Source organism: Acomys minous (assembly GCF_964271855.1).
Source record: "Acomys minous genome assembly, chromosome: 15".
Taxonomy (NCBI): domain Eukaryota; kingdom Metazoa; phylum Chordata; class Mammalia; order Rodentia; family Muridae; genus Acomys; species Acomys minous.
The window spans coordinates 10,305,064-10,328,131 of NC_140497.1; the positions used below are offsets into that span (position 1 = coordinate 10,305,064).

The 23,068-nt window shown below is 41.6% G+C and overlaps 1 protein-coding gene across 2 annotated transcripts in view; it reads right to left on the minus strand.

Annotated features, from left to right (window-relative positions):
* CSMD1 (CUB and Sushi multiple domains 1) overlaps positions 1-23,068 on the minus strand; it is a 1,521,983-nt gene that overhangs the window by 338,258 nt on the left and 1,160,657 nt on the right. For both annotated transcript variants that reach the window (XM_084758080.1, XM_084758079.1), the window contains exon 11: positions 16,994-17,097. In XM_084758080.1, the coding sequence (XP_084614206.1) occupies positions 16,994-17,097 (104 nt within the window). The remainder of the gene's footprint in view (positions 1-16,993; positions 17,098-23,068) is intronic.

Sequence of the window (23,068 nt, forward strand, 5' to 3'; positions counted from 1 at the left end):
CACCTACAGCTGTGTCTGCCTTCCTAAGCCTCTTGCAAGTGAGACAAGACTTTGTAAAACACTTTGCTTAACAGACCTGAGGGAAAGGTACTCACGAGCTTCCTTGCTTTAATTTCTACTTAGAATTCACTTGTGTGTATATAAAATGAGATGATTAATGCCTAGTTTTTTTTCCAGTAAAAACTATTAATAAAGTTGTCAGAAACAACATAAAAATCCCACATGCATTCTTTTCCATCCCCTCCATTGCTAAGATTTTATAGATCTATAAAGCACTTTCTCAGGCTGGATGGATGACCTGTTTTGTGAAATCTCTCTCTCTCTCTCTCTCTCTCTCTCTCTCTCTCTCTCTCTCTCTCTCTCTCTCTCTCTCTGTCCCTCCCTCCCTCCCTCCTTCCCCCTCCCCTTCCCTCTCCATCTGTCTGTCTGTTTGTGTGTATATTTAGCTTTCTACAACACACATGTGGACTTGGGAATCCAGGCTGTAGTCAATACAGTGAAATTCCCCTCAGTTCATCTTTCAAAGCCTGATCACACTTCACCATGCTGCTTATCACTGGTATCCCCGAGTCTCTCTCTAGTTCTCAACTCATTAATTATGCTATTACATCAATGAGACCACAGTTTTCTGTTTTTGAAGTGGCTCTCTCCACTTGGATCAATTTCCCAGAGATTAATCACATGATTTATAACTATCAGTTTATCTCTTACCACTGCTGAGGCAGACTCCATAGTGCGCATACATCCTGGCTGGCCAAGATGCTCAGCTGCTTGGCAGATGACGCATAAACTGATATATCTTTGATGTGTCGGTGAAGGAGAGATAAGCCTGTTTCCAAAGTGTGGGATGAGGAACAGTCTTGTGGGAGAACAGGTGACGCTAATCCACTAGAAGACCAACCACCTCATGCGGGAGCTTGACTGTAGCCAGCTGAAAAGATCCTGTGACCAGACCAGAGTGGTTCTCTCTAGGAGAGTCTCGAAGTGGAGCAATGGGCATCCAAAAACTATCTGAGGTCTCCGTTGCCCCCCCCCGCCGCCCTCCAATTCTGGGCTCATTTATATATCTCCTCTTAGAGTCTGGTCACGGGATCTTTTCAGTTGGCAACAATCAAGCTCCTGCACGAGGCGGTTGGTCTTTTAGTGGATTAATATCACCTGTTCTCTCACAAGACCGTTCCTCATGGCACACATGGGAAACAGGTTGAAGTCTCCTTCATGCCGGCTTTCCACAATGTAACTTCTCATGTGACCTGATATGAATTCCCATACGAACTTGTATTTTCTGATTTGTTTCTATAATTGCAATTTCTGTCTCTAAGATTCTAGAGTGAGCACTCTGTTTACATTCCCGTCAGCCATATCTGAGAACACCGATTTGTGGCATTCCCAGTGGGGGTTCAGTGTGGCCCGTGTGTGTATTGGCTCTCTGCCATTTATCTAGGGATCTCTCAAGGGTTCTGCATTTACCGGGGGCTCATCACTAATAGTATGCAAGGCATTGTCTGTTTCCTATGCACCCTGTTTCAGGGAAGGCCTTCTGGTTCTATGCCCTCTTCTAACGTACTCCCTTCTAATAATCTCCTTCCTCTCCCTGTTGCAAGTTTTAAAACATCCTTTGTCTCCCCAAACATTTTTTTTAATGAGCAAAGGATTCGTGTGTGACCAAGTTTTCCTAACCAAGAATCAGAAAATGCCCCTGAGGTGAAAAGTTTGCAGAACGAGAAGGGAATCATCATACTCCTTCCTGTCCTGTTTGTCTTTGAAAGAATCACACTCGCCTTTCATTTCCCCTTGTGCTTCCTGCCAGCTTCGTGGCCAGCATCATACACTCAGCTCCGCAGCTATCCTCAGCCAGAGTCAGGGCTGCTGTGCTCAGAGGAGTGAGAGCTCTAGATACTGAATTTCCACCTTAGTTTATTTTCACTTTCTTCCTCTTTTCATTTCCCAGGTGGTCATTCTCAAGACTGTGTGACTATGTGATAGGAAGATCATATCTAACCCTAAAGGCATTGCTTTGTATGGGAGCGCACAGAAGAAAGAAAGGACACTGCAGTTGAATCCCAAAGTTTGTGTGCGCATCCCCAAGTTGAACAGCCAGGGCTCACACAGTGACCCCAGGCGATCAGTCAGAGGTGGTGTCCAAGTCACTTTTCCATGCATGGAGAATCTGCTTTTCTGCTCTCTGCCCACAGTAATTCTTCAGTGGCACCAAGCCCCTTTACCTATGAGATCACTATGTGTTCACCTGCCTGTGGTTACTGTATCTCTCCCATGGGAGGTCTGAGTTTCAGATGGATAGCTTATGGTAGAAGATGTCTCATGGTTCCTTGATACTTTCAACACAATGGCCCCTTCCTTCCGTGCCTTAGGAGATCTTTGCTTTCTTTGCTGTCTACCCGGGATGTGTTGCTGTTCTCAGTGGGAGTTAATGGTGATGTTTGGGAGGCAGAGGATAGTGAAGCAATTGTTCTACCTTATGCCACCTGGATATGCTCTGCTCCCCATGGACTTGATGCCTCGACTTTCTAGAGACAACTGCTGTTGAGTGTCTTATGTTTTGCCAGCCCAGTCACCTGGAACTGGTCCCCTCTACTGTCTCTGAAAACTCTCAGCCTCCCTACCCATTGACAAACCCACAAGATTAGTCCATTCCAACAGTCTTTTTTCCTCTTCTTTTCATGTATGTGTGTGTGTGTGTGTGTGTGTGTGTGTGCGTATATGTGTGTGTGTGTGTGTGTGTGTGTGTGTGGTGTGTGCATATGTGTATATCCACATGTTGGCATGTGGTTGGGCACATATGCACATGTGTATAAGTGCATGCGGAGGCCTAAGGTTGGATGTCAGGAATCATCTTTTTATCTCATTCTTTACAGTGGAGTCTTTCAATCAAACCCAGCACTTATCAATATGGCTAGTCTCACTAGGCAGCTTGCTCTGGGGACCCCTTGTCTCTGCCTTACAAGGCTAGAATTACAGGCAGGCCATGTGCCCACCAAGCATTTCTGTGGGCCCTCATTGGCACAGCAAGCCCTTTAACAGCTGGTTGGTGTCAGCCCAGCAATAGCTCTTTTCCTGGGCTGAGGCCCATGCCTTTTTCCTTCCAGTTTCCTTTAGTGATGGCCCATTGGAATCAACTTCCTTCCATGTTCTTTCCCTCCCCTTATTCCCTGCTCATAAACAGTGATGATGACAATGAAATCCCCCTCTTCTGGTTCTGAGTCTCCCAGAATTCTCCTTGCTTGCAGGAGGCTCCCAGCTGAGGCAAGGCCATGAAGGACTGCTGACAGTGTAGACCCCTAACCCTCCCAGGCATTGCCTCCCCTCTCTCGCCATGGTGTCTTAGAAGCCCACTGGGGTCTCTCCTCACTTAGCCCCTCCTCTGGTTACTTCCTTCCCAGGTATTTAATTTAAGTTGTTAAAAACATAATTATTATGTAGAAAAGCCTCACCTATTGCAAAAAGGTGCACTTCCAAGGTAACCAACTTCTTCAGGCACACCCTGAGGTGTATGATTGACTTTCTTTTATTTGTTCACTGCACTTTATTTTAATCCAGACTTACTCTGTGAATTCACTCAAGATTGAATAGGCAAGCATACTGGCAGCTCCTCACACAGCTCACTCAATCAAATGTCAACTCCTGTTCCTGTAGTCAGTCCCATTTTAGAGTTTATTTTAAGCCTCCAAATTATTTGATTGCCATGCATACGAAAAGAGTGGTAATCATACTTTGTCACAATTAATTATTTTTAAACTAATTAGTTGAATGTTAATTAACTCCTTAAACTTGTTGAAGGTTTCGAAAATTATTTTATAGTTGTTAGTGTTTCCAAGTTTAAACTATTTAAAATAGCCTAAAACAAAAGAAAATGTTGTCTTTGAGATTTTTAAATTTAATTTAGTTTGGTAGCACTGACACAAAGCCACACATACACACACCACACACGAGAGAGAGAGAGAGAGAGAGAGAGAGAGAGAGAGAGAGAGAGAGAGAGAGAGAGAGGAGAGAGAGAGAGAGAAAGTAAACTCACAGTCTCATTGTCCCTTACAGCTGCTTGCGTGTTTAAGATCGGAGTTACTAACTTACTTACTTACTTACTTACTTACTTACTTACTTACTTACTTATTTTTACAATAATTTGAAACTGAAAATAATCCAGGGTTTAGTTTTTCTGGAACATGAGCCAGAAGGCTTGATTTGGAACCACTTCCTTTTAAACAGTCACAGTTTCAACTAAACCAATGACAGTTGTTTCTGTGTCTTCATTAAAGTTAAGGATGAAATCATCCTAAGCTCACCCGAGAGCTAACATAGGGGTGCACTATTGAAGCTGCTGGACTCTAGGCTTCCCTGAGGCCTCAATCCCAGGTCGTCTCCCACATCACTGACATATGCCTTTTCCATTGTGCTGGAGATGGAATCCAGGAACTCCTGCATGCCTGGGAAGGGCTCTACGCTAAGCTACAAACCCAGCCCTGACATTTTTTTTTTCTTATACTGAATCTCTTCTGTTCATCAGCCTCCAGGTTTCAGCACACTGAAGCCAAGCATGTAATGTGCAGATCTCTGGAGTGCAGGCTAGCCTTATTTGGGACTGGGTGCACTACTTGGCATTTCTTTACTTCCCTGAGCAATGTACTTCCTTTTCCTCTGGTCCCTTATCCCATCTCAGACTGAACCTCAAGCATCCATTGGGGGAGGGAAGAATGAGAGAGGATCAAATGGTCCCATTTCTGAGTAAATCTTTCTTCAGTTTCTGATGGAGAGTTCAGCATCTTGACTCGCACACTTCCATGGCTTGCCTGTATTTGATAGGGAAAGATGGCAGAAAGTGGACCCTAACTCCTTTACTCACAGACAACCCAGGAAAGCCTGTTGTGATGGCGTGCCAACAGCTCAATAGCTGTTACTTTAGGTGCTAAGCAGGAACCCTTTCAACCAGGGTACCACATGTGGGCCTATGTCTCTGATGGGGATTATTTATGTTTCTCCTAATTTTTGACAGTTATACCAGAGCAGCCAAGATACTCATGGGGGAGCTTGTTCTTCGAAGGGAAATCTCTGGACAGTAAGGAGACTGCAGCCACAACTGGGACCTCTTTGTTTTTCCATGAAGCTGCTCGAGTGCTTCCTTTTGAGGATGGCTATACCTGTTTTCACCTGACTTGAACTCTCAAAAGCAGCCCAAAATGTAGGACCAATTATGTCATAATCTCAAAAGGACAGAGATGAGGCAATGGTAAATCTAGGCATGTGATGATGGGAGAAGAAGAAGGAGGAGGAAGAGGAGGAGGAGGAGGAGGAGGAGGAGGAGGAGGAGGAGGAGAAGAAGAAGAAGAAGAAGAAGAAGAAGAAGAAGAAGAAGAAGAAGAAGAAGAAGAAGAAGAAGAAACCCTGATCATGTCACACAACTATCAAGACATGAAATTGATGTAATAATATCATGTAGCACCGGCTGCATATTACACCTGCTTTCCTTCATGGGGTCCCTGGAGGGAAAGTGGGACTAACCCTCAATATACTGATTTTTATTATAAATTGAGTCATTGAGAAGGAAGTGCTGCCCCCCAGGATAAAAGGTGACCAAAACCTAAATTGCTTAGCAATCTTTACTGTTAGTCATGCATGCACGATTTATAAACTCTTTGAGAGGTTAGCATGCACAAATAGCATAAGTGGTGAGATTTGTGGGGACATCTGCATGTGTTGGGCACAAGCAATGGGAGATACAGAGCCCCAGCAATAAATACAAGGTATGTTCTATTTTATTTATGAGCAAAACAGTCAAAACAGAGATGGAGTAAAATATCAACACATTCAGAGAAATCCTGGTATACAGGCCCAGTGTCACATGGTGTCACATAAAGACATAGAGGTCCAGAGGAGGTGGTTATTAGATGCTCAACAAATGAAAGGGGGAGGATGCTAAACTCTGTACTCTGGGAAGTCTCTGTTCCAATTCATGTGTATTCATGCAGATTATAGTCTCATCCCTGAAGGGAAAGAAAGCGAGGTATGACTCAGTCCACCTGCTATGAATGTGGGATCCTGCCACTTGGTATTACTGGTTATATGTGCGACATGTAACTGAATGTTCTGGCTGGGTGGTAAGGGATGGCATTCTATATGGAAATCAAGCTGAGGTTGAAAACTAACCAAGAGAATAGGTTCAAGAGAATAAATATGTCATATTTAATTCTATAACGAAGTCTCTCTCTCTATATATGTGTGTGTGTGTGTGTGTGTGTGTGTGTGTGTGTGTGTGTGTGTGTGTGTGTGTTAGAGCCCTAATGTTCCCCAGAGGCATCCTTGTGATGCTGGAGTGGGCTATGGTTTGTAACTTTGATTGACATGTGCTTCTCATGTCATGTCATGTGTGACCGAGATCACTGGGCTGAGATCAATATACATCAGATGCCACGCGAAAGGGTAGGAGTTATATCAATTGTTTGTGGTCTCTTCTTTCAATTCACTAACCCACATCACAGTGATCACATAAGCCATCTAAAAATATCAGATCCAAGCCTCTTGATCTCACGGATCAAATGAATACAAAGTTGGCAGAGCCCTACCCACCCAACAAAGGATGCCAATTTCTCATTTTTTCTACTCAGTACAGCCAGGCTATGGAATGTGGCTGGCCATCCCTCTGGTCAGGAAGATCCTCTTTTGTGATCTCTCTCTCTCTCTCTCTCTCTCTCTCTCTCTCTCTCTCTCTCTCTCTCTCTCTCTCTGTGTGTGTGTGTGTGTGTGTGTGTGTGTGTGTGTGTTTATGAGTGTGTGAAAACAAGAGGTCAATACAGGTTACCTTGTTTTTTGAGGCAGGGTCTGCCACTGGCCTGGACTTGCAAGTTCAGCTAGACTGTCTATGCAGCAAACCCTAGTGACCAGCATGTTTCCTATTCCCAATCACTAGGTCAAAAGGTATCATCATACCTGACTGTTTTGAGTTTAGGCTCAACCTCTGGTCCTCATTCATTCAAGGCCAGCACCTTCTTGAATAAGCCACACTGGTAGGCATCAAGGCTTCATTTGCATAAGGAGGAACAAGCAAGGTAAATGTTCCTATAGACAGACTGGCCAAGGGATATGCTGTCTGCAGAAGTGGGCTTGATACCTCAAGTAGAATCAGGCAAAGGTGAAGGGTCAGACATGGGTCTTTATCAGGGAGATCCCAAAGACTGATGGTTCGCTACCCCATTGGGTCATTTACACCATGTTTGGGGAGACCAGTGGTCTATTCTACGAGTACCTCCAGCGAGTTTCCTCCAAGCACAGCCAGGTAACAACAGTACAATTGAAATTAAAACCATCAGAGCAACAGCCACAGTGAGAGGCCAAGCACAGGGCTGATGCATAAGGTAGACCTGCTGAAATGAAGGACTTGCCAAATCTTCAGTAAACCCTAACAACAAGAAAAAAATCTCCAGGATGCAATCATCAAATGAGAACATGAGAAAGCATGGCCTGAATAAGCAGACATGATGCACCAGTGTAGTAGGAATCTCTTGTATCTGTATGAAAACATCACCTGTTAATAAAAAGTTGATGCCCTGTAACTTAGGCAGGATAGAAGGGGGGACATCCAGAAGGCAGAAAGGATTCTGAGATGGAGTCAGATGTGGGAGATTCAGATAGCAAGATTTTTAGAGGATGGACACATGGTACCCTAGCCCAGGTAATCAGCCATGTGACAGAATGTAAATTAATATAAATGGGTTATTTAAGTTAGGAGCTAGTCAGAGAAGAACGTAGCTTTATGGCCTAAGTATTTGTAAAATAGTAATTGAGTCTCCTGAGTCATTATTTCCAGGAAGCTCTGGGGATGGGAGGAAATACACCACAACCTACAGCAACATATCAACTACTGAAATCAGTCAGAGGTAGAAGAATGACAGAACAGTTTTAAAGCACACACTTTTTTTAAAAAATATTTTTATTTTTTTACATATACACTTATATTTTTTCACATACATACAATATACTACGTACAACAAGAAGAGCCATGAAACAATCAGGAATTATGTAAATGTTACATTTTTAGTGTTTTGGCTATTTGTATTTGGCAGCCTTGAATAAAACATCTTTCCTATCTTGGTGCATCTAAAATTCTGATTGTAAATCAATATCTATCATATTTCATCATCACACACTTTTAAGAAACAATGTATGATGTTTACAAATTCTCTACAAATGTAGAAACAGAGAAGGAAATCTTAGCGAAGAAATGCAAGCTGTTTTCAATAGAATCTGGATGATAACTGGATCTAAATTTATATAACAAAATAAAGTAAAAATTCCTCGCTGGGTGTAACTTAGAGGGAGGATGTCAAGATAAAAGTTAAAGGAGCCTGAAAACAATGCACATTGCACAGGGACAGAACTGACAAAGTGCAGTCTGAGGCAAAATAAAAGAAGTTGACACAGTATTACAACAAGTAACTTTTGATATGAAATTTATCAGATTTGGTAAGAAACATAAACTATAAATCCCAGAACTGATGTGAACTCAATAACAGCAAATCCACTAGAAGACAAATATAATTTAGTTTTGAAAACAAAAGAAAGGGAAAACCTTGATGACAAGAAGGAACTCATGACAGGACTGACAACAAGTTTCCATCTGGGACCTTGTAAGTCAGAAGCTAAACTGCAAACTACAGCATACACTTCATAAATTAGAAAATATATATATATATATATGAAAATTCATATATATATGAAAATTCCCTACCCTTAGAAATTTCTGGAAAAGTTTTTAGGGAGAGGAAATGGTTGCAATGGGAAGCTCTGAGCTCTCAGTTTCAGAAAGAGTATGGGATGGAGTAGAAAGATGGCTGTATCTAACATGGGCTCATCTCCACATCCTGAATTCTGTAAATCATGTTTAATAATTAAACCAAACATTATAAAGCAGCCTGATATTTACAACAATGGCCTGTCAATTGGGGAAACACACAAAGGGACCTGGAGGCGGGTGAGGTTTCTGGAGTCCTGTGAAGTTTCACTGTTGATTCTGGGTACAAAGGTGAAGGACAGCTTCACCTACATCATCCATGTCACAAACCTTTGCACTTGCACTCACCATTGCTGATGTCCAGGATCTAGCTCAGCAAAGCTTTATCTCGAAGGCATCCAGACAGGTGGCAAATGTCATCCAACAACAAGGGATGAGAGGTAGCGACTGCTAGAGTGGGGAGGCCAGGTGAGCAAGAAGGCAGCAGTATAGACTAGAGCCCAGGCCAGCGGCAGCTCCCAGAGCAGGAAACAAACAGGCTGTTCTCCTAGAAACCTCAGGCTAGCCTAGCACACAACAATGCTGTCCCAGGCAGCCCTATTGCAAGCCTCTAGTTTCTAGAAATAAGAGACTATAGATTTCTGCTCTTTTACACCACTAACTTTATAGAAATTTTCTGGAAAAGAGCAGGAAATAAAAATGTAGGCTATCTCAAACAATGTGTTTAATACCCACAGCAACCGTCACGATACGACAAAGAACTCTCTTCCTGACAGTAGCAACGTAAGAAGGGAGAATTGAAAACAACAAGCATTCCTTCCACCAATAACCTGTGTGGGAGGCGAGGACCAAAATCAAGAGACAAGAATTGAAAAAAGTGAACAGAGTTAAAGTGTAACGCGCATAGCCCCAGATTACTTATGATCCTGGCTGTAAGTGGTAAGAAGCTGCATGTGGCAGTACTTTCTGAATCCTGGGGTTGGTGTGAGTCTGAGGAGCCTTAGGAGCCCCTGGCCTGCTATGGGCAGAAACCATGTAGAAAGTATCCTGTGACCAAGATGGAATCAAACTAGAAATCATTAACATCGTGACAGAAAAGAAAATCTCCAAACACACAGAAATTGATTATCTATGATTTAAAGTACAATTCAAAAGTGAAAATGTAAACCAACAAACCAAACCAACCAAACAAACAAAAACCATAGAACCGACTGAATGCAAAGTCCAACATAAAACCAGGAAGGAAATGATTAAGAGGGTGCAGAGAAATTTTCCATAGTGAATGTGCCTACTAAACACAAGGAAAAGATCAGAAATAGCACTGAAGTATTGGATAGAAAAAAGGGACAGTGGAGTCAATAAAGCAAGCAGGTGGGCTGGATGTGAGCAGAGGCTAGAAAAATGGTGGCAGAGAAATGGTGACATAGGAGCAAATTAAACAGGCATGCCCCTTATAAAAATGGGTTTTGCCACTCAGTCCTTATGAAAACTGGCAGGGGTAGGACAGGGTGAGACCAGCATCAGGAAAGAAGAGGCAGGGATGCCTACATATTCCAATATCATTGGCAAAACAGTAGGAAATGATACAGAAAATTTGGGCACATACACCCAACAGACTTAGGAATATCCTAAGTCCCACAGGGTTTGCAAAGTCCTGAAACTCAGACGGGAGGCAGTGGCAGTCTGAATAACCTTCTAGCCTTACAGAACGGGGCTTCTAAGCCAGCATGTTTCCTGACTAAAATCCCCAGGCCCAGGTGGCTTCACTGGACGACTGTGTGTTTATGCCAGAATCATAACATTCGCTTATTAATTCTCCGTGCAAGCTCATTTAGTAATGAAGCCAGGCTAAATCAAACACAAGCCTGAAGGAAGGGAGTGAGGAGAAATGCCTACCCAATACCCATGACTCTAGATCCAGACATCATTAATCAAATACTGGGGAAATGAACACAGCATCACAAAGGAAGAGTTACAATGAACCAGGGACCAGAACTTAACTGCCTGGAGACATGAAAGGGCCGACAAGTGCAATCTGCTGAGTGAATAATTACAGAAGGGAAAATACCCAGTCATCAGCTAACACCAAAACACGCGATGGAACTCCATGCCCAGAGACCGGGATATTGCACATGGGAAGCACACCATTTTGCTCCAAGTTGTAAATTGTCAGTGTCTATCTCAGTTCCAGAAAGATTTTTGTATGGTGTACGCAGTCACTCTGAAGCCTGTGAGGAAGAGCAGAGCTGGGCTGAGGCAGAGCTTTAGCATGTTCCTCATAAACCCCATAAGAATGAGCTTGGATGTGAAAATAGCTTTCAAGATCAAATGCAGAGCTACCTTCATTTAGGAAATCACATTTCACGAACCACCAGGTTCCAGAGCTAGAAAAGGGGTCCATAGATTTTTACCCCCAAAGAGCAGGGCTTCATGCCCACCCATTGGACATCTTGACGCTAAGCCTCTATTCTGAAACAGTTTGTGAGCAAACCTGAAGATGAAAAGATGAGTGAAGATAGCTTAAAGCTTCTGTTCACAGAGAACTAATAGGAACACACAAAGATCTCTCAAGTAAAATATAGACTCCAATGAGAAGAAAACCATAGTGGGGACTCTGCAGAAGAGGAAGTATAGAGGTTGGAGAAGCACGGGAGATGATCAACATAGACAGACAGACAGACACACACACACACACATACACACACACACACACACACTAGGTGGAAGTGTAGCTACTGGGATGTTGCTCACACAGTGTAGACTGACAGAGCCACTCTGGGAAACAGCCTACAGTGTCTCAGAACACTGAGCCAGCAAAGAGCATTCCAGCCCAGAAATCACATTCATGGGTACGTTTTGAAGAGAAACAAAAGTTTATGTTCACACAACATTTTTTACAGAATCATTCACCACATCCTTTGTGGTCATCAAAACAGGGGACACCACAGGTATTTGCTAGTGAGTGCATACTGAAGAGGCTGTGGTATGTCCATATTAGAAGCACATGACACCATGGGGATCCTAGAAAGATGAGCACGCAGCATTTTAGAGATAGAGTAAGATAGTGGATGTCAGGGGTCAGAGGTCAGGGGTCAGGGGTCAGGTGTGAGTGAGAAAGAGAGAAGGGAAGCTTTGGCTTCAGAAGGAGAGGCTAAATGGATGGCTCTGTCAAGCGCCTTCCACACAAGCATGAGAAAGAAATTGGATCCACAACACCCACATAAAAACTGCCAGGAGCGGTGGTGCACACCTGTACCATTAGTGAGTTGGAGGAAGAGACAAGTGGCAGCGAAAAACTGAGCCCAATGAGGGACAGTGTCTCACAAACTAAAGTCTCACACACACACACACACACACACACACACACACACACACACACACACACACACACACGGAGGAACCAGGCAATCATAGATAAGCATATTATAGGCTTTAGGCCCTAAGGTTGCCCAACATTCTTTACGCACTTGGCAAACGCAGTCAAAATAAACTTGGATCTGAGTAATATCTGAAACCACATTCATGTTAAGGTATGTACAAGATTTCTTGGCACCTTTTACATTTAAGACTAAAAGCAATCACTAAATAAACCTACAAGGAAATACATTTGCTGTGACATAAGGCACAAGAGGAAGCTGTCGCATTGCTATTAAGCATTGGCATTTACAGAAACAGCCCCTTATAATTATTGCAGTAAGGGAATTACTCCTCAAACCCAGGACCACAGCTAATTGTTTTCTTTTCCACCCAAAGTAATATCTTGGCATTTTAAACTCCAAAATATTTTTCTTAGAGGCAAGAGGCAGAGAAAGAAGAGCTAATGGCGGACTAACCTAGGGCCCAGAGCAGACCTCTTACACCACACCACAGTGTCTGGGCACAATTCCAGCTACCTGGGAGCTAAGGTTTTGGAAATCATATGGATGTGAGGTTTCGATCACATGAGCCACAGGCCACATTCCCTAAGTGCTAAAATGGCTTGGTTTCTAATTAAATGTATAATTATGAAAAGTGAAATTTTTACTAGACAACATTTAAGTTGACATTAAAAAATATATATATTTTCCCCCTAACAGAACTAGCCCACATCCTCCATCATAAAGGGAGAATCTGTGACCACATCAAAGATACCTGACTGGCACACGTGGACTCTATGTGCCTTTTTTCCTTCCCTCCTCACTCTCCCTCTTTTTCTTGTTTCCTCCTTCTCTCTTTCTTTTAGGAGTGCTGGGGACTGACCTCAAGGCCTTGTGTCTCCTGGTCTTGAGCCATAGCCCTGGTCCCTGGTTTTCTTTGAATATAAAGAAAATGAATCCTTTCATCTCCGGCCAGCAGGGAGATGCCAATCACAGGCAGGCCAGGGCAGGGGCTGCATCTGGAAGCAGGTTGAAGACAACCAAACCTGGGGATTGGCTCATTTCCTTGTTACCTAGTCCATATATCTAACTGTACGGAGGCTGCGACTCTCACACAGATTCCTTCATCCCCATGGAGGGGTGGATGTTTTAAAAATCCATATCCCGACTTGCAATCCCTAGGACATCCACGTGAACAAAACCTCCTGCTACCGCCAGCTAGAGCAAGGCCAGGTAAAGCAATATCTCCCCTCACCAGTTTGCAATTTAATTTTGAGAAAATTGTCAATATATATTCTCAGAAAGAGCTCAGTGGAGATCTGTTAAGTTAGTTATTTCATTTTCTTTTGAGTTTGCCATGCTATACAAATACCCTGAGAAAAATCCATCCTTCTTTTGGGAAGACTGTGGAGACAGATAAACCCCTAAACCCTTAAGGATTTTGTTTTGTGTTACAAAGGTTGAGAAAATCAAATCCATGAACAGAAATCAGTGCTCTAAAAACCACATTTTGGATGTGCTGTCTCCTTATTATGTCATTTCCTTTCATAAACACCTTCCAAGTTCTGAGTAGAACCCACAGGTCACCCAAGAGAGAAGCAGCGAGATCCTGGACCCCATGCCCTCAGTACCTGGCCACTATAGGAGGAGCTGAGGCCTGTGCGCTTGGACCTCTACACCAGGAGGTTGCATGAATCTATAGACTGCCTACAAGTTAATGGGTATCAGCAAATCTGCCATTTGCCCAAGTAGATTATAAGGTTCATACTGAGAGTAATGCATAGGACTTACTATTCACATTGGGTTGTTGGTATGCTACCTGGATTTACCTGCTTGTTCCAGAAACCAGGAAAGTCCCCAGCATCACCCTTCCCTAAAGCTCAGGCAGGGCTGGACTTGAAGGATGTGTCTCCATGGCTCTTCTCCTGCTTCAGCTGATTAAATGTGCTTTGCTGTTTCCCAGAGGAAGCCTCAGTTTGATTCAGGCAGCCATTTAGATTTTCATTTATAGATAGATAAGAACTATTATGAAGAAGTCCTAATAACATTTATGTCATTGTAACATACAGTTTGCCATTGCTTTCTTACAAAAAAAAAAAAAAAGCCTTTAAGCATGAAACTATGAGCTTAGATCCTCAATAGTAAGCCACGGGATGGTCTAGGGCATTTTCTTACTGCATTTATGTTTTAACTTTTGCATTTATTTAAAAACATTCTCATTTATTTTAGTGGCATCTTTTTAAAAATTCGGTGTTATGTTAACAATAAAGCCATTTATGTGTAGGTTACATTTATTTGCTAAGATTGTGACATATGTATATATGGAGACAGCATGTGTGCGCGCGCGCGCGCGCACACACACACACACACACATAAAAACAGAGAGACACAGAGTTAAAATGACTTCCCTTAGGTTAACAGAGAAAAGAAGTATCATCAAATCAGAAACTCTATCTTGGATGCCCAGCCTAGGTCTGTCTACTATCTGAACCATTTGCAGACAATGTCACACACCACAGGACGCCACTGTTCCTGAGTGTCAGCTGGAAGCATGCCAACAATACAGGTGCCCAGTGTTACCCTAGAGAACTCTTTGCTTTTTAAGGCAAAAATAAAGGTAATTTTCAGTCCAGCAATTTGATAATGATTATAAATATATAATCATAACTTACATTCATTAACTTATGTACTCTGTTTTCCTCACCCCCTAATATTCAGCCTTTTTTCCCTATGTGTTCTATTATACTTATGTGTATATTTGTTTACACATATACATAGTACTAGCTAGATCTAATATATTATGTGTGTTTTTAACCTGAAAGTGTGTGACCTTGCTTGATATTATATATTCTAAGACCATCTATTTTCTTGTAAATTTTCAAATTACATTTTTAACCTGAATAATAGTCTACTATATATACACCAAATTTTTGTTATCCACTTATCTGCTGATGGACAAGAGGGTTGATTCAAATTCTCTGCTGTTGTCCACGAAGCTACATGGTTTTTCTAGTTCTGACTTCAATAGATTTTACATTTTTGGTGCTTGGTATGTGTATAAAATATATTTGATATCAAATGTATAAAATCCAGTGTGGAGCACCACAGCTTCTCTTCTGACTACTCTAACTGTGCAGACATTTATTAAATTGTATAGTCTATGAGTCTACTTAATTTCAGTGTCTGACGGCTTTTTATTTACAATGGCTGGTTTTTATAATAACAATTAAAATAATAAATATATAATTGTATTAAAAACCTGTGTGCCTGTCGTGTGTGTGTGTGTGTGTGTGTGTGTGTGTGTGTGCGTGCGCGCGCGCGCACATGTCTGTGTGTGTCTCTGTGTGTATGCAGGTGTTTGGCAAATAAATACTTTCATGTTCCACTTTGGTGAAAATGTAAATTTTCATAAGTTTTCTGGAATCATTGGATAAAGAGTAATAATCTAAATGGTGACACTCTTTACCTCTTAAATTTCTTTGCCAGAAAAAAATATTCTTGAAGATGAGTGAGTTAACTACACATTGTGCAGGGTTCTGCATGGTACAGCTGCTGCAGAAGCTAAAGAAGAGGGTTCAGGGTGGGAAGAGGAGACTTCTACAGTGTACATCCTCATGGCAGAGGTGGAGACCTGGAGTACAGACCTGGGTTCAAATTACCTTTCATTAATCAGTCAGCTGGGAACCAGGAGGGACCCATCACTCACAGCAGGATGATACTGTGTACCCACAATGCACAGGGTAATATGAGACTGCAGTATACATTAGACAGCCCAGCATGTGTTGGGTAACATTTAGCCATGACATTACTCTCACTGTCATCGTAACCACTGGTAAGTATGACCCAGTCATGTGTCATTAATTATGGTCAGTCATAGTGGAAATGAGCAAATGACAAAATGAGCCAAAATAGATGCTCATTGGCTGCAATGCTGACAGTAGAAAGAGTGAAAAGTTCAAGCACCCACGTAGCCTAGGCTAAACCATCAACAATTTGAGGCATACACAGTGTGTTCTACCATAGTGCTTTCAAATTCTGCATGACCTCCTAAGGAAGCAATCCACAGCACCCCTTTGCTGTTCTAGCCATGCCTTCACAATGTCAGGCACCACCTTCCCCCAGATAATGAGAAGCCCACAACAACATACACAGAGACTGAGAAAAGGGAAGAAAATCCCTTAGCATCATGGCATGAGCAAAAAGAAGTTTCCAGGCCAGCAGTTTCCAGAGCTACTGCCTGAAGCCATACGAAAAGATGATGAAAGTTGTTTTTCTCTCAACTCACAGTCTACAAAGATGGACATTCCTAGACCACAGGTTTTATTTTGATAAGAACAGATCTGATGAAACCTGACAGGAACCCAGAGCTGGAAGCACCTGAAGTGGACATCTATGGCCATTGCTGCAGGTTAGAAAGATTGCAGCTGCAGGTACACAAAGGGTCCTACAGCAGGATTCCTGCAGACTGTCCTGAGCCTGCTGCAACTCTGGCCCACTTATTCTGCAATCTCTGCTTCTTTTACTGGGTAGTTTTGTAGAACATGTTGGTTTCCAGTAAACATATGGCATTATCCCAGAAAAGAACTCTATCTGAAAAACACCAGTTCACTCCAGCGAGGGAAAAGAGGGGCCATAAGGAGGCTTGTGTTAAGGAGGGCATGCTTCCTGACTTCTGTCCTTTGTACTGTTGATTTCTTTTCATTTTTTCCCATAAATACAGTTTTTAAAACATTAGCAAAAATAGTCTATACTGGTAAAATGTGATCTTCAGTTAGTCCCTATGAAAAATCAGAGTGATTGGCCTCGTGTATGCAGGGAGGGCACTTATCAATGTAAGCCAACCAACACCGGCCCCCATAGCTGCATGTCAAGAAGAAAAGGGAAATAGCATACTTACACATACAAGACGGATCTGGTGTCCCCCACCTTCCCAGCATCCCCAACTGTCAGGGTGTCGTATCCTCTTTCCAACTCAAACTCTTCAAAAGCAAGCTTGATGACCTAAACCCAAAGGGAAGACACAGTTACTTGGTATAATACAGATATTCCATGGCAATGCACACTTGTAGTTTCAGGGTTAGTGTCAGCTGCTTAAATCTGATGGGCTATTGCAATACAAAATTCTCAAGTTGCCGTCAGTTGCTACAGGAATAGCCAAGGTTTGGTTGGCCTGCATTTCAGAATTTTGAGGAACTAAAATGTTCTTTTTGCTCCAACTTACTATAAGCTATAAAACAGAGTTTATCTGGCCTCTGTTCAACTTGCATGTCTATCAAATACATAGGATAACAACTCAGATACTTAGATTAACTGAGAATAAGCCAATATGAGCAGAAGAAATACTATTGTAGTTAATGAGCACGGTATAAGGATACCCTACAATGAATCTTTTAGAATTTATTTGTGTAGATCTTATGTTATTATTCCCAAACATAAGGGATTTCTGAGTGTAAGAAACAAATAATCCAATACTACACTTGGCCTTGCAAAATCTTGACATTTCCACTATCTTTCACCCCTTTCTATTTCTGAAAATGGCACTTAAGGCTTTACCCACAGTAGGTGAGTTCTCAATCATTGACCTGTACCATGATCCCTCTATTAGATCATTAGATGGACGGATGGATGGATGAATAGGTAGATGTACAGGCAGAGACTGGAGGATTGGGTAGATATGGATAGACAGATGGGTAGGAAGTTGGATAAGAAAAAGAAAACAAGGACATGCATTCTACTCTGCTAAAACCATTATTCAATAAAGAAGCATCCCTGAGTTAATTTAAGCTTTAGTGTTAATATAATAAAACACTGGCACATACATATATAACATATACCATAATTAAAGAATTAAAGAATAATATATATATATATATATATATATATATATATATATAATACTTGGATGTGATAATTAGCATTATGCTAAACATTAGACATGTTTCTGTTTGACCTACCAACAGACTATAGGTAAGTGAACTCCTATCTATGTAGATTAGAGAAAATTTTCTCCTAAAACAAACAACAAAATACTCCCTTTGTTGATTAATATTGTGATTAAGGTGAAAGAAGGTCAAAGCTATCAGGAAGTTAGGCCAGGCTTTGGATATCCAGGTATACAAAGAAGATATCAGTAAATTATCATAGATGATAGATAGATAAATAGAAATATGGATAGGCAGATTCAATACATAGATAATATATAACTGATGATCAATAAGTAAGTTATTAGTGATAGCAAGTGATAGAAAATATATTATATATTAGATAACTGGATGAATGAATGGATAGATGGATGATAGATCAGTGACTAGAAAGATAATTAGGAGGATGTATAGAAGGATGGATAGACGGATGGACAGATGGATGGATCAGTAGATGGATGTGTGTGTTTATCTATGATAGATATGTAGATTGGTAGAAGAATAGGTGAATTATGGATAAATGATAGGATAAGCAGACTGATAGGTAGATGGCTGGATAATAGATAAGTGGATTGATAGAGAAATGGATGAATGGATGATAAATATCATCATCCTATGATATAGAAGGCTTGGTGGACAATGGATGGTAAATAAGTGATTGAGTAGATGGCAGGTGTATGAATAAAGTATGAGTGACCGAGCACATGGCAGGTGAGAGATAAGTGAATGAACAGATGATAGTATAGAAAGAGAGATGGATAAGTGATGGAGTGGAACATAGGGGTAGGAGAGGAAGGGAGACAGACAGGAGAGGGAAGACAGCAGTTGCTGTGTCAAAAGAACATTTACTACTCGCTACTTACGACTGAGTGCATGTGCCTTTAAGAAGAAATCAAATATCTGCCTATTAGACCTTTTTTTCTTAATGTAAGTGGTGCTAGGAGTGAGGTCAATGTTCTAAGACCTAACTTAACATTCATAGGTTAAATCCTTTTTAAATGGCTGCTTTATTCTAATAAAACTACTAAGAGACAAACTGTCTGTATTATTATAATTTCTTACTAAAATTAGTGGCATAGCTATTATAATTTATTTGAAATTTACTAATTCAAATTGTGGTGCTTGTATGAATGCATTATTTGTACTGAAACAGGTGTGAGGTTGACAGCTGTCACAACCTTCTGTGAATTTTTTTTATAATAAAATGAGGACAGAGGGGGCTTCTTGCTTCTATTTGCACCTTTCCTGACTATATGTGAATAGGGCCAGAGAGTAAGGAGATAAATAAACCAGAGGGTCTCATCCTAGGCTTGTGTTTCCCTTGACTTTCCTGTTGTGATTGGTTGAGAGCCTGTGAGCAGTCCCTTTCTGTTACAAGATCTTTGATCTCATTGTGACCTCGAGATTGAACTGCAAATCTCTGTTTTTGGTTATTGAGCCCTAACACACCTTTAAACCAAGAACTTTCTGTTTATTGTAAACAGGTGACTAAGGTGTAGTTCAGCCAGCCCTAGCACACACCTTTAATCTGAGAGCTTTCTGTCCACAGGATTTAATAAAGGTAAGCCTAGGTCAAGAGGCTGAGCAAGAAATAGCTGACAGGGATTAAAGAGTAGGAGGGACTTTGAGTTGAGGGGAATTTAAGACAGCTGGTAGAAGGAGAAGGAGTTTTTGGCGCTTCCTTGGGCTTGGGATTTTAGCTTCACACGTAGTTCTTTGGCTCTTAGCTCTCTAGCTCTTGAGCCATCTCCTTGGCCTTTTGCTTTTTGAGCCTTGAGCTAGCAAGCCTTTAGCTGTGGGCTTTTTGGCCTCTTCCTCTGGGGCTGTCAGCTGAGGTAGTGAGCTTTTGGAGCCTTTTCCATTGAGGTGTGAGCTGAGTAAGAAGTTCAGCTGGGTTCTTTTTCTGCCTCTCTATGCTAGCAGCTTTTTCACCACAATATGTGGCCCCTGGGTCTTTATTGGTAAAATAGAACAATCTGAGATTTTCTCTTTTTTTCAAGTTATTACTTGTTTTTTTTATTAATTTATTCAGATTACATCTTAATTGTTATCCCCTTACTTGTATGCTCTGTTTCCTCCCTCCCTCCCTCTTTCACCCTATTTCCCTCCCTTAGGTCTGTGACAGAAGTTACTAGAAGGAAACGACCTGAGATTTTTCAATTAAAACACCTTTCCAGGGTTGTTAAAGCCACTTTAAGTCACTGAGCACAGCTGACAGTGCACTCCACGGAGAGGCAGAGGTGAACACAGCTGAAGGCAGAGAGCCAAGCAACTGCAGAAGGTGGAAGAACTCCCATAGCCCTCGCTGCATGAAACTGAGACCTTGCAGTTCCTCTGTTTCCTGTAGAGGGCACAGGGGCTCTTGACTGACTGGTTTAGGATCTCTCTCTCTCTCCCTCCCTCCCTCCCTCCCTCTCCCTCCTTCCCTCCCTCCCTCCCTCTCTCTCTCTCTCTCTCTTTCTCTCTCTCTCTCTCTCTTTCTCTCTCTCTCTGGTTTCTCTGTGTAGCTTGGCTGTCCTGGACTTACATTGTAGAGCAAACTGGCTTCAAACTCAGAGACCCACCTGCCTCTGCCTTCTAGAGTGCCAAGATTCCAGGCATGCCCCTCCCCCACCCCCATGCCCAGCTTGGCTTAGGATCTTAATTTTTCTGTTTTCTTATTTATATGATCAATATTTTCAGTTCCCTATCAGTGTTCTAAGAAAACATTCCAGAAAGTAGTTTTAAAATTGGAGAAAGTATTCATTGTCAGCAAAAATTATCTGACATCCCCTGTCCCCCCAACCACCCCCCCCCCGACCCCCCGCCGTGCCCCATGTTAGGGCCCCTGGGCTAACTCTTCTGTGTATGTTTTCATGCTCACTAGTCTTTGGATTCTGTAGTTAGTTAAAATTTATTGTTATAATTTTAGCTCTAGTACTACAATATAGAAGCCATCCTAAAGTCTTCATCTGAACTACAGATATGTTTCTCCTTCCTTTTTAGTCTATAAAGAACATGAATGAATCTGCAACAACTAAGAACAAAAGACTGCAGGCATGAATTGCTGACTGAAGGCACTTTTTAGTGTGTTTACTTAGATTAGAAAATACGCTTTCCACATTTATGCTTTCCATAAATAAAGAATGTCAAACTCAATAATGCAATATACTGATCATTTTGTGAATTTATGGAGATGTGTGTGACTGTGGCTCACTAGTACAATGCGTATAACTTGTCTCCTTGTCTTTTATGAAATTGTTCCTTGTAAACTGGGAGACAGACGAAGTTCCAGCAAACATGTGGGAAATCAGAACTTCAAGGTTTTTTTTTTTTAGAGCTTAAGTCATCTCAGTAAGTTGTGTGCCAAACTAAAATACGCACACATGCATGCGCGCACACACACATACACACACACTGAATATAGTTATGATTATGGGCAGGTCATTAGCAAAACAATCATAAAGAATAGAAAGAATGGTACTAGTTTATCAAAATTCCCAACGCTCCTCAAAATGCCGCTGGGGCTACATCACACACAATGTAGCTTGAACAGGAGGGCAGGTGCTGAACTCACAAATATATGTGTCTCTCCCCAGTCCTCCCGCGCTGAGCATCACTCATTATCCCTGACAATGATGCAGAGGTGAGGGTTTAGGAATGAGCCCATCAGCTTTACATATGTTTATTACCAGCCTGTCTAAGTACAGTTTTGAGTTCTGCTTCCTCAGTTGGCAGAAAGAGGAAAAGCATATAGCTTTAAAAAATGTTGTACAGGCAAAAATGATAATCAAAACAAGCCAAAGATCAACAAGAGGAAAGAACACCAAAACCAGAAGTCCACAAAAGTGCCATTGAGTTTCATCAAAAAATTAAGAGAGATCTTGGTTCCAAAGCAAACTAAAACAAAACCACAGTCGACAAGGAGGTGGTCCACTCTCTCCCATCAAGCCCTGTGGACGCCTTCTGTAGTGAGTAGCCGTTAGGATCATTGTGGAACCATAAATCATGTGGTGTTTACCATTAAAAACTTTCCTTACTACCTCAATACAGCTTTCACTTTCTTTCACTGTATTTACTGAATGGTTCACATTGAGAAAGAATCTCTCCAAACTCCATTCTAGTGGTCGAAGGATGCTGTTTGAGGGTTTGGGGGTGAGGGGGACAGGGAGGGGAAGTGGGGGTAAGAAGAGAAAAAAGAAGAGAGTGAGTGAGGATGGAGTAAGGAATGATGGGAGAGAAAAACGGGAGGGAGGAGGGAAAGCCTGACTCTCTTGAGAGGTTTTTCATTGCCAACTATGGACATTCATGAGTGTGCAACAGGAAAACACACTCGTGCTTATGTTAGGATGGCAGACTTACTTTGTTGGATTTGCTGTGATTGTAAAGGAGAAAAGATCTTTATCTTTTCCCAGGTCATAAGTACTAGGGGGGAATACATACGAAACCTTAACTGGGAAAAATAATTTGGGGAATTTTCTCTCTAATTTTTAAATAAGTATTATTTTTAAAAAATCACCAGAATCCAGCCTTTTAAGTAATTCAGAGAGGAAAGCACCGTGTACAGTGACATGATTCAATTTTAAGCTCACCTTCTATTTTCATGCCATATTTAAAGTATATTTATTTTTCTTTTCTAAAAGTATTTTGTTGTTTTCATTTTATGTGTATGAAAGATTTGCCTGTGTGTGTGTGTGTGTGTGTGTGTGTGTGTGTGTGTGTGTGTGTGTGTGTGTGTGTTATGTGTTACATATGTGCCTGGTGCTAGAAGCCACTAGCTCCCTGGAATTAGCGTTGCCAGTGGTTGTGAGCCTCTGTGTGGGTGCGGAAAACTAAACCCAAATGATTATAACTGCTGGGCCTTCTCTCTAGCCTTCTTTATTTTTGTAATTAACACGCCTGTGTTAGAAATCATGCTGGTGGGAGAAAGTAGAGAAAAAAAAATATATTGTTCAAAATGTTCAGACATTCTTATGAAAAAAGTTCAGTAAAAATTCCTACATCTTAAAAAAATAATTCATGAGTGCCTACATAAGAACTCTGTGTTTGCCCTCCACCTCAAGGATGGAGTA